The 12500-nt window shown below is 39.9% G+C and overlaps 1 protein-coding gene across 4 annotated transcripts in view; it reads left to right on the top strand.

The window, feature by feature from the left end:
- The window catches only part of LOC135225785 (carbohydrate sulfotransferase 4-like), a 169787-nt gene that overhangs the window by 110473 nt on the left and 46814 nt on the right, over nt 1-12500 (top strand). For 3 of the 4 annotated variants that reach the window (XM_064265263.1, XM_064265259.1, XM_064265262.1), the window contains one exon: nt 3042-3198. In XM_064265263.1, the coding sequence (XP_064121333.1) occupies nt 3042-3198 (157 nt within the window). The remainder of the gene's footprint in view (nt 1-3041; nt 3199-12500) is intronic. The other variant, XM_064265260.1, reaches the window with a different exon arrangement.

The following is a 12500-nucleotide window of genomic DNA, read 5'->3' as shown; positions in this document are numbered from 1 at the left end:
TAGCTATACGAGAGGCGGAGTTTTTTGGTGGGCAGAGCGAAGTAGGATAAGCACCGTGTCCAATTGTTAATTATCAAGGAAAGGGGAAAACACGACTTCTGCTAGTTGATGTGGGTGGTCTAGATTCTTATGGGGAGTGAGGAAAAATATTGTACTTGTTTTATGTGATTTATCAATGCTGAGAGCTTTAACGTGTATCTCCTGTATGCACGTTATTATATATATATATATATATATATATATATATATATATATATATATATATATATATATATATATATATATATATATATATATATATATATATATATATATATATATATATATATATATATATATATATATATATATCTAATAAAAGGAGCCCATAAAACACCAAAATGTAGAGAGAAAAGTACTATATTTCAGAAATTGCTGTCTCTCTTCAGGTATATGAATGAGAAAAGTTTACAGAAAAGGTGGTATTTATACCAAGAGATCCGTCCACAAGTAAGCCAATTTAGGTCACCCCCGCTGATAGTCTTCCTTTAATCTTCTTAAGCGTTGGTTGAATGAACACTTCGTCAACGACATCTGAGATCCACGCCCCTTTTTGAGATGTTCATTACCTGCTTCTCTTTCATTAAGGCCGATTCCATCATTTGACTCTTGTACCGGCAGTTGCTGCTATAAAGTACACGTGACATATTCCAGTTTATTCTATGGTTATGTCCATTTATATGGTTGAAAATAGCCGAGTTCTGTTGTCCATACCTAACTGACCGTTTGTGTTGTATTAATCTCTGGGGAAGTGATTTACCTGTAAATCCGATGTAAGATTGGTCACAGTCCTGGCATGGGATCTCATATACCCCAGAGTCTTTGGGAGATGTCTTTTGTTGGACGTTAATCAGGGATTTGGCTAAGGTATTTGGGTAGGTAAATGCAAAGGGTGGATTTCCCAAGGGTGTGAGTTACTCTCTTAATCGTCTCCAGGTGAGGAATTTTTATTTTATTGTTGGGTGTGTCTCTGGTCTTGTCTTTAGGGGGTCGGTAGAACATTACGTTTGCTTTTTGAATTGCTTTCAGGATACTTTAAAGATGAAAGTTGCTTGCGAATTAGTTCAAATTCTTTTTCCAGGAAATCTGGGGAACAAATTCGTAAGGCTCTTAAGAATAGGTTGCTAGCTACACCTATCTTGATAGTAATATCGTGATAGCTAAAGTAGTGAATATATGAAAGTGAGAACGTTGGTTTTCTGTATATGGTAAATTTGTATTCTGTCGTGTGTCTGATTATTAAAACATCAAGAAAAGGAATTTTGTTGTCGGTTTCCCATTCAACTTTAAATTTGATGCTGGGCACTAATGCGTTTAATACCACCTTTTCTGTAAACTTTTCTCATTCGTATACCTGAAGAGAGAGACAGCAGTCTCTGAAAAATAGTACTTTTCTCTCTACATTTTGGTGTTTTTATGGGCTCCTTTTATTAGATGGAATTCTGTTGTTACAGAACATTTTTACCAGTCATATATATATATATATATATATATATATATATATATATATATATATATATATATATATATATATATATATATATATATATATATATATATATATATATATATATATATATATATATATATATATATATATATGTATGTTACATATATTATATTTATATATACTAGCTGAAGTTACTGGCATTGCATGATAAAATGGTAAAAACTCAATGCATAAAACACACTCAGACTGCAGAATACACCCAAAACAGAACACACCTGGTTTTTTATTTATCCCAACCTTCTTTTACACATATCTATAGTGTAATATCAAAGAATTTTTATATGTATGGGTTTTTAGAAATATAAATACAGTATATAAATTATAATGTAAAATCGTTCACAAAATCATTATAATACCTAGATCAAGCAACATGACGATCTCAAATCCACTCCACAGTACTTGATAGACTATCCCTGTGCCTTGTTGATCGTGATCGAGACCACAAGTCTCGCTGGAAATTGCAATCTCTTAAAGTTAAAATAGTTAAGACAGTTCTTTTAATTACATTGCCCAACGTTTTTGACATTTTATATGTCACTATTCATCTCAGCGACCTTGAAAACTATGGATTAGACACTAATATCTGTCACTTTCGGTTATTTTTACTCACCCCTTCCTACCCCTACCTCCTTTGGTGCCAATGATGTCTTACCCCGGACAGTATTCTTTTTCAGATAATAAGTCATAAGTATACCGAAATGAGGTATGATAGACCCATAATGTTTATTTTATTACAAAGTCTACAGTAAGAACCAGCCCCATTCCAGAGAAGCCCTTCTTACTCCCATCACCTTTGGTGCCCTTTGGGGTTAGTGATGTCTTACCCCCACAGTATTCTTTTCCTGATAGTATAAGTCATATGTATACCAAATTTCATTGAAATTGTTCAATGAATTTCAGAGTTACACTGGAACATACACAAACGTACATACATCCATTTATATATTTATAAATTTAATATATATATATATATATATATATATATATATATATATATATATATATATATATAACACCTTGTCATTTAATAATTTCTTAAATCCTTCAGCTGGTAGAAGGTTTTCATTTAACATACAATTGTTGGGAGAGTTTAGGTCCTATGGTGGTCAACAGTACAGTTATTTCAAAGAAGTATGTCAGACAGGACATTTCTATAAACTACATGACTTCATTTTAATCGGAAAATGTAAATATGAATTTAGGCATTAGGTGATTAGAGTACAAGAATATGGATTAGTAGGAATGACAACCGCAGGTAAGGGATTATAATTGTCGGGATGGAACGCAAATTCTCATTCTCCGTTTCTAGCTTGTTCATTCCTGGTCCAGCCAGTGGGTAGGCTGGTGGTCATCGAAATTAAACACACCCACACACACACATGCATATATATAAATTATGTATGTAATATTTCTCTCTTATTTATACAGGTATTTGTATTGGTCATTGTCTCTGAATGTGTGAGTAGATTTTGATAAAAGATATTCTTTGCAGGAAGCAGCCAGGTAAGACCCTGCTTGTGATATTGGCTGGAACATCACTTGTACTACTGTTCTTCAATCAGTCTGACCTGAGGGCATCCTTCACTCATCCTGCACATCTGCAGTCATCAGTTTATTCACACAGACGCATCCATGTAGGTTTTTCCGAGGTTGGTGATTTTACGTTTAAGTTTTAAGTGCATTTTTGTAAAGTTCTTAAGCAGATATCTTTGAGTGGTAGGATATGACTTCAATTATATTACGATATGAGGTTTTCTAAATTATGTCTGGTGGCTCCTGCAACGGATGATTATTCTGACTGCAGCTAAAAGGGAGACCGATCAGACCTAACTAGATAAAAAAAGAAGGGTGTTGGCTGAAGGCCAAATACCTACAAGTTAAGGGAAAAATCACAAGGAAACTCCAAGAGTTGAATTTTCAGGGGAATGTATTTACACTTAGTGCTACTCTACTGATTTCAAGGTCCCAATAAGGACGGTAATGACCCTCACATAAGGCCAAATACTGGAATAATTGTTAGGAGCAATGAGCACGTGTTCCAAGACGCACGTGACGATTCGCAGTGTGCATTTACTGGGCCCAGAGCAGAAGGACAAGGACATCCACCTTTCACAGTATGAAATTATAGGATACCTGCAATACAAACATTGTATAAACACGTGTGCGACAAAGAGGGGGTTGGGGTCGGATATAATTTTAACATAAATCTTGGGAGTGGACTGTCTTTTAAACAAGTCTTATGAAAAAGGATTGCTACATCAGTTCCATTAGTTTTGTATATTCTTCTCTATTTCCTGATTAAGGATTTCTCAGCGTTGCTAAAACTGGCAAGCAACGTGCCAAGGGGGATTGTCAAATCTTGTAGTATCATTTTGAATTATATTTATTACAGCAACTATTACAAGTTCTCTCTCTCTCTCTCTCTCTCTCTCTCTCTCTCTCTTAATGCGATATTTCGCCTAGATCTGCCAGGGCATTATCACAGCGATGGTTGCTGGAGGACTGAATCCTGGTGGTGAGTCCTTCTATTTATATCATGGTCATGCAGGCGCTCACAGATGCTCCTGCAGGACCCAGGGGATATTCGAATTTTCATTAGCTGGCGGCCAGGCGTCGAAAAAAGCTCGAGGCATGCTGACCTTCTTAGTTGTGTGGCATCACCAGGAACCGGGTTTTCATTGGCTACGACTATGGTGACTTTACTCCTGGTATTACTGCCATCCTCTTCAATGTTGGTCCCGTCCTGGAGCTGGTGTTATCCTTAGGAGGGGGGGCTGGGATTACGCTCTAGAATGAATAATGTTTCAAGGAGGCGTTGGCATCACTGATCAGCAACTCCTCCAATTATCTCAGTGTTTTTGATGATGTCCTCTCGCTCGACATGCTGTTGGGGTTGTGAGGGCATGGTGTTTGATGGCACCATCCTGGGTGTGATAGATCCCATTGGACAGTCGTAACGTCGTCATTACGATATAGACTCCAGGACATCCTTGGATAGGGTATGTGCAGGCGGGATGGGGTTATTCCTCGTATCCAGGTCTCTTATCCTTTAGTTCTTGTAATAGATTATAAGAGAGAGTCTCTTCCCTTCTGCATGGGTGACAATCTCTTCCACAATCTTCTTAATACATCTCTCTTCTTCTTTGTAGCTGTGGTGCATAAATGACTTGTAGAAAAGACGTACAACTTCATAGGGGGGATGGGATTCTCTTCATTCTCTTTGTCCTCCATGTACCATTTGTTCAAAGCTATCCTTATCTCCATGTTGATCAGCTTGTTGGAGTAACCATTGTTGACCATTTGTGAAGCTCAATCCACTGAACAGTGCATTAAGGCCTTCCTCATAAAGGCCCTGACGGTGGTGGTCTAGAACCTCGCAGGACACTTACTCTCTTCATTTAGGTAAAGTCCCATGCTGGTAGATTCGGTGTAGACAGTATTGGTCATCTTCAGGGTAGTCTTCATAATTAGGACGTCGAGGAAGGGGAGCCGATCTTTGCTGCTGAACTCAATTGTGAAGTTAAGGGCGCTGTTGCTCTGGAACTGATGGCGAAGGGCTCTAACATCTTCCTCGGAGTCAGCATGGATAAATATGTCATCAATATATCTAGCATACATCCGAGGACATTGGTGCTGTGAAAAGACCCGCTCTTCAACGGAAGAAGACTGCCAAGATGAAGGCCCAGCACGAGGAGCATCACCACCTGCAAGGGGAATGGGCGGAAGTACATTCTGAAGCTGTCCGGCCTGATCTCATTAACGAAAAAGACAACCTCGAACCAGACTACCGATCAAGACACCAATACCGAACTAGACATCAGTGCCAGGAGGACCAACGGGAACACCACCAATGGGAGGACCACCAGGAGCACCCCAACTTTGTGGAGATCAATGCCCGTCTTACACACCTGCAAGAGGAAGACGTGGAAACGAGTTGGGGTGTGAACCTCAACGAAGGGGAGATATGTATCCAAGAGAAGACCCAGAGGTATATAAACCTCACCCAGTATAAACTAACCCCCAAGCAAGATGACCTACTCAACCTCGGCCTCAACGGTCACTTCATGGCTAAACCCAGGAAGCTTGAAAAACGTATGGAAATAGAACTGCTCCTTGATTCCATACAGCAGTTAAGAGGCAAAGAAGATCCTTAAGACCAGCGACACCCTTCAACCTCTCCTACTTGCAGAAGACCAGACAGACAGAGGGAACTACACCAGCAGGTTATACACCAAAGAGCTGAAGGACGCTGCACTGGCTCTAAAGAAAAATGAGGGGATAATGATACTTCGGGCAGATAAAGCGGCAGCCTTTGTAGTAATCAAGACAGGAATATTTCGAGAAGCTGGACAACATTTTAGCAGACACCTCCAAATTCAAGAGATTGACCAGAAACCCTACTGAAGACATCAAGTGGGATGCTAACCGCATCATCACTGTAGTGGACACCGCAACGAACACAACTCCCCTCCTGCCCATCCAAGGAGACTACAGCTTGGGGTTTCTTTATGGAAATGTGAACACACAAGACTGGTAACCCCTTATGCCCCATCATTAATCAGACATCCACCCCAACCTACGCTTTGGCAAAACGACTGAACAGAATCCTGATGCCGTATACCCCTTCCAAATTTTGCCTTACTTCTCTGACAGAGTTCCTGGAGAAAATCCAGGATTTCCCTGGCGACAGCAGATGCTGTCCCTCAAAGTGGAGTCCCTTTTTACCAATGTCCCCATCGATGAAACCATAGACATCATTTTGGAAAAGGTCTACAGAAACCTTGACATGTAACCTCCAAACATCCCGGAAGAATCTCTCAAGACACTCCTAGACATTTCTCAACGTCCTAATTATGAAGACTACCCTGAAGATGACCACTACTGTCTACACCAAATCTACCAACTTTGGACTTTTCCTAAACGGAGAGAGTTAATGTCCTGTGAGGTTCAAGACCACCACCACCAGGGCTTTTGTGAGGAGGGCCTTAACGCACTGTTCAATGTGACAGGACACCCACACCATGTACCAAATGGTACATGGAGGGTGAAGAGAATGAAGAGAATCCCCCTCTGAGGATGTACGCCTTTTTTACAAGTCCTTTATGCACCATGAATACAAAGAAGAGAGATGCATTAAGAATATTGTGGAAGAGAACAGGCTCTTTCTTATAATCTGTTACAAGAACCAATGGACAAGAGACCTGGTTATGAGGAATAACACCACCTCGCCTGCAGGAGACCCCCTGAAGCAGAGTAGTGTCATCTACTGGTACACATACCCTATCCAAGGATGTCCTGAAGTCTATCTTGGAATGACGATGTTATGGCTGTCCAAGAGGATCTCCTGTTACACCTAGGACGGAGCCATCAAACACCGCGCCCTCAACGCCCACCAACAGCAAGTCAAGTGAGGTGGACATAGTAAAAAACACCGAGATAATTGGAAGAGCCCCTGATCAGCAACGCCTATGCCTCCATGAAGCATTATTCATTCTAGAGCAGAAACCCCTCCTTAATACGACACAGGAACCCTTCCTGCTGCCCACCTGTGTGAGGAAGGCCCAGCCCCCTCCTCCAGAGGATAACACCAGCACCCAGGATGGGACCAACATTGAAGAGGATGGCAGTAATACCAGAAGTAACGTCACCACAGTCGTAGCCAATGACAACTAGGTTCCCGGAGACGCCACATGCCTGAGAAGGTCAACGCGCCCCGAACTTTTCCGATGCCTGGCCGTCGGCCAATGAATATTCGAATATCCCCTGGGTCCTGTAGGAGCATCTGTGAGTGCCTGCATGACCATGATATAAAGAGAAGTACTTGCCACCAGGATTCAGTCCTCCAGCAACCATTGCTGTGATAATGCCCTGGCAAATCTGAGGCGAAACGTCGTGTTGAGAGAGAGAGAGAGAGAGAGAGAGAGAGAGAGAGAGAGAGAGAGAGAACAACTTGTAATAGTAGCAGTAATGAATATGATTCAAAATGACTCTACTGGATTTGACAATCCCCTTTGGCACGTTGCTTGGCAGTTTTAGCAACACTGACGAATCCTTGATAAGGAAAATAGAGGAGACCCTATACAAAATTAATGAAGCTGATGTAGCAATCCTTTTTAACATAAATCATAAGATTCCTCAGAGTGCAAAGAAAGAATGAATTACTGCTCAAACGTTACTGTATAGAGAAGGGGAGGAATTGAATATGACCACTTCCTAGGGAACCAAAGCTCTTAATAAAAAATCTTTCTAAGGGAAACACAGCTGTGGGGAATAATGAATCACTATGAAGGGTCGTACAATCACTGACAAAGGGAAAAAATGAAATATAAGTAGATTGCCACCACAATTTTGCACATTACCTTTCTCTTGAGATATATTTTCATAAAACGTAGGAAGTCAACTTCTTCAAGGTATCGGTAAGGGCAAGGGCACTTCCACGTGTGGGCACACAGGCACATGAGTCAAGTTGGGAAGCCAGGTCGGTGCTCTGCACTGGGTCAGTGGGTATGCCCAAGTGTGACCAGGACCCGATACTGGGCTGTGAGAAAGTGGGAGTGAATTGCGTGTGTCACCCCCTTTTATTACCTGCAACACACGAGAGAGGGCAGCACAAGTGAAAGAACAAGATAGAACTGGCATGCATCAGAGGGAGCAAAGGAGAACCAGACTTTGTGCTTTATTAAATACTAATTTAAATGTTGAAAGCAAAGGGGATTCTCAACAGTGGAAATATGTATTATTCCAACCCCATGATGAGCAAATAAGTTGCCCATTTTATCATAAATTTCACTGTTTATGTGAAAAGATAGAAAACAATTGGTTCTGGGACAGTTCAAACCTCATGGTACCCATCAGTTGGAAAGGAATTTTGGCAGCAATGATTGCTGGTATATTTTCAGATATACTAGGCAGAAAACTGGGAGATTTCACTGTTATAGAAGATATATGGATAAGTGAACATATATGGATGAGCAAACATTTTCACCAGATATTAGAGGCAAGAAAGTGAGAGTTTTTAGTGGTAGGGAAGGTATATGGCAAAATGAACATTTTCATTAATGGTTAGGTAAAAGCTTATGATGTAGACCTTTTTACAGGTATACAAATCAGTTAAGAATGAGTATCTTTGGTGGGAGAAATAGATGAATACTATTTGTAAATGATTTTTTCGTGCTAGAATGATCCCTCAACCCAGGACAGAAATGGAGTGGCAGGAAGGACAGAGGGCATTAGTAGAAGTATCCAGTTTTCTATATATGAGGCTATATTTGTCTTGGAGTTGAGGTTTATGGACATTGTAGTAGGTGGCATTCTAAGATGTTGACTACTCTATGCCCCCAATGTTTGTAGACTTTGTGAGCTACTCCAGTTGTCTGTTAGTTGCAGATGGAGCCCAGTTTTTGTCTGTGGATGATTGTTGCTAGTGTTGTTGGAGATGGAGTATTGCAGGAGGTCTGTAGCTCTTTGTACCAATGGGAAGATTTGTTGCCATTTATCTGATATTGGCACATAGAGCACTAGTACTGGTCTTTGCAGTGCTAGAGCACTAGTACTGGTCTTTGCAGTGCTAGAGCACTAGTACTGGTCTTTGCAGTGCTAATAACACGACACACATCTTTTGCCTCTAAGGAAAATCAGCTTTGTTGGTGACCTCACTGATCATAACACATTTCTCAGTTCTCACAGCTTACAAAACTCATAGTAGGATCTACTGAACCACTTACCTCAAGAATTTCCACAGGGTATGATTAAATAATGAAGAATTCACACGCCTACCAGGATGCAAGTCTGATCCGTCCATCTCCAGTAAAACACAAGATTGTATATATGCAAAACCTTCTATGACAGCTCAACATGAGCAAGCCTCTGCCACCCCCTCCATCACTTCCAAGACTGAACCCAGACTTTGAAACCTGGACAATATGTTGGGACTTTAGCTCTAGGTGACTGGCTAAGCCATTGCCTTTTCACAAAATTTTTTCATGCTAATGCTTAAAAAAGGCAGCAGATATCTTCATGCCATAGAAATTATCTACATGACAATCGTCACGAGATAGTATTTAAAGTCAAGGAATCAAAATGATGAACTGAAGAATAGACATGGCAAAAAAAAAAAAAAAAAAAAAAAGAATATTCAGGTGGTATCCAGTTAATGAGAATTTTGCTCTATTCAGGGAAGTGCTTATCCATGCAGCTGAGGTCGTAAGAGAGGTCAAGAATGATACTTACCTTAAGTGGTGTATAGTGCTGCATACTGAAAATGTATTGGAATGCACTGGACAGACAAACTGTTCGTCATCAAGTAATGTAGGGTGGATTGCAAAACAGCAAAGACAGCCTAAGATGTAGATTTTATTACATGTCGCATGTTGATACATGTGGGTGAGCAAGCACAACAAAATATTTTTTACTGGAAAACTGCCCTTTTCACGAGCAAACCAGACCTTGATCTTGGAATCAATAAGGCACACAGCCAATTCCTAAGGCAAGGAACCAAATACCTATAGAGTTATATCACTTGAAAGCTACCTGAAAGAAGTATCCTTTATTAACCAACCTTGGCACTATCAGAGAAGCCATAGGCATTCACGAATACATCATAGATATATTAGCAACCACAAATGGCTGAAGATCCACAGTAATTTTTATTGGTGTGGAAAAGGTCCATAAACTAGCCAGAATTATTGTGGTGGTACTCTTTATTCGAGCAGATTTGAGGAAACCTGGTGTGAACTGTAGATACTCATAGAACAGAAAGACCTGCATAACCTTTCAGGGGGCCACATTAGGGTACATTACACTTAAGAATGGTCGTCAGAGTAGTATCCAAACCCGAATCCTTTTGGTTAAACTAAAGAGCGATGACATGCAAGAAACAGCTGCAACATTAAACAAAGACCCCTAACATTGTGTATGACTACTAGCCAGTAACATGGACACCAACACACTTGTGAATAACTTTCCAGTTTGTTAAAGCACTTGCATGCTCCATCAGGTGTGGTAGGAAGCACAGATGACAGTCATTAGCACAGAAGTTTGAATGAATCAAACTATATTGTTATATCAGTGGACTGCAACTTTCTGGTGGCAGTCTTAGGCGTTTAGTTTTCAGTAAAAGAAAATTATTGTACCTGCTTTGTCTGTCCGTCTGCACTGTCTGCACTTTTTCTGTTCTTCCCTCAGATCTTAAAAACTACTCAGGCTAGAGGGCTGCAAATTGGTGTGTTGATCATCCACTCTCCTATCATCAAACATTGCAGCCCTCTAGGCTCAGTAGTTTTTTTTATATTCTATTTAAGGTGAAATTAGGCATAATCGTGCTTATGGCAACCATATAAGATAGGCCATCACCAGGCTGTGGTTAAAGTTTCATAGGCCGCGCCTCATACACCATTATACGGGAGCACCGAAAGATAGTTCTATTTTCGGTAGCCTTGATTATATGGTGTAAAGAAAACTCGATCGCGCCAAAGAAACTTCGGCACATTTTTTACTTTTTTTTTTATCATCTTCGAAGACACAGAATATCTAACAATGCCTTCATTCAGCCAACAGAACAGCTATTGCGAAGGCAGTGGGGGACCATCTGGACAAACGAGCCATCACCTTATAGTATAGTGATTTCAAAGGTATAGTTCAAGACCTCAAAATTACCATCTTCAAGGACAATTTAAATCTCATTTACATAATCCAAGGACTAGTTTAGCTAGTTCTGCTCACCAAAACAAAAGGAAGAAATTTCACAATGAAATGGATGTCAAATCACATTATATTCCAAGTAAAAAAAAAAAAAAAAGTTGACTCTTGCACAAGGGACAATAAGCCTAACAACCAACCCTCTTTCAGAGCCGATTTAGAGGCAAATGTAAAGAGATTTTGCCTGGATATTGCCATTATTGATTCAGCCTCCCAAAAAGAAAACCATATAAAATAACATTGCTATTAATCCAGTGTCCAAAATAGAAGAAAGTAGACCATGGTTTTGCTATTGATTCAGCCTATCAAAAAGAAAACTGTATAAGATGACATTGCTATTAATCCGGCGTCCAAAACAGAAGAAAATAGAGAGTGGCTTTGTTAATGATTCAGTCTTCCAAAATGAAAACCGTATAAAGTGGCAATGCTATTAATCCAGCTTCCAAAACAGAAGACAGCAGAAAATGGCTTTGTTACCCATTCAGCCTCCAAAAAAGAAAACTGTATAAAATGGCTTTGGTATTAATCCAGCTTCCAAAACAGAAGAAAGTAGATTATGGCTTTGTTATTGATTCAGCCTCCCAAAAGAAAACCGTATGAAATAGCATTGTTATTAATTAATCCAGCCTCATAAGCAGAAGGCAGCATGGCATGCACATACCTCTCAGACGAAAGACACCTTAAAAGGGCCTTGCTTTTAATCCAACTTCCCAAACAAAAGACAGTGTAATAAGGATACTATTACGCCAGCTTCTTAATCAGAAACCAGTTAAATGCTTCTACTAGCATACCACCTTCTTGAACAGAAGAAATAGTACAATGGCCTACTGTCACTTCAGCTGCTGAAACAGAAGACTAGAATTATCCTGTCATTCATTCAACCTCCCAGACAAAAGACACCATAAAATGACCTTGTTGTTAATTCAGTTCCTAACAGAAGACGGCATAATATGTATCCACTACTACTGCAGCTTCTTTATCAGAAATCAGTTGAAATGCTCTTGCTATTAATCCAGCTTCCCGAATAGAATGACCTTCTTGTTATTTTAAAACCAGGTTTCCAAACAGAAGACAGAAGTCAGTGACACATTTCTATTTCACTTGTTGAATGGTGCTAGAACTCCATTTGCAGAAAAACCCCACAACATTAGCAGCAGCAAATACATACACAAAATACTCATTCAATTTACGTTAGACCCCTTAATAAACTGTACCGTTCACCTGTTTTCTACAAACTCGCACTTTCTGAATATTA

This window comes from Macrobrachium nipponense, chromosome 13, assembly GCF_015104395.2.
Source record: "Macrobrachium nipponense isolate FS-2020 chromosome 13, ASM1510439v2, whole genome shotgun sequence".
Classification (NCBI taxonomy): Eukaryota; Metazoa; Arthropoda; class Malacostraca; order Decapoda; family Palaemonidae; genus Macrobrachium; species Macrobrachium nipponense.
The sequence above is the reverse complement of the archived record's forward strand: the minus strand, read 5'-3'. Positions and strand labels throughout refer to the sequence as shown.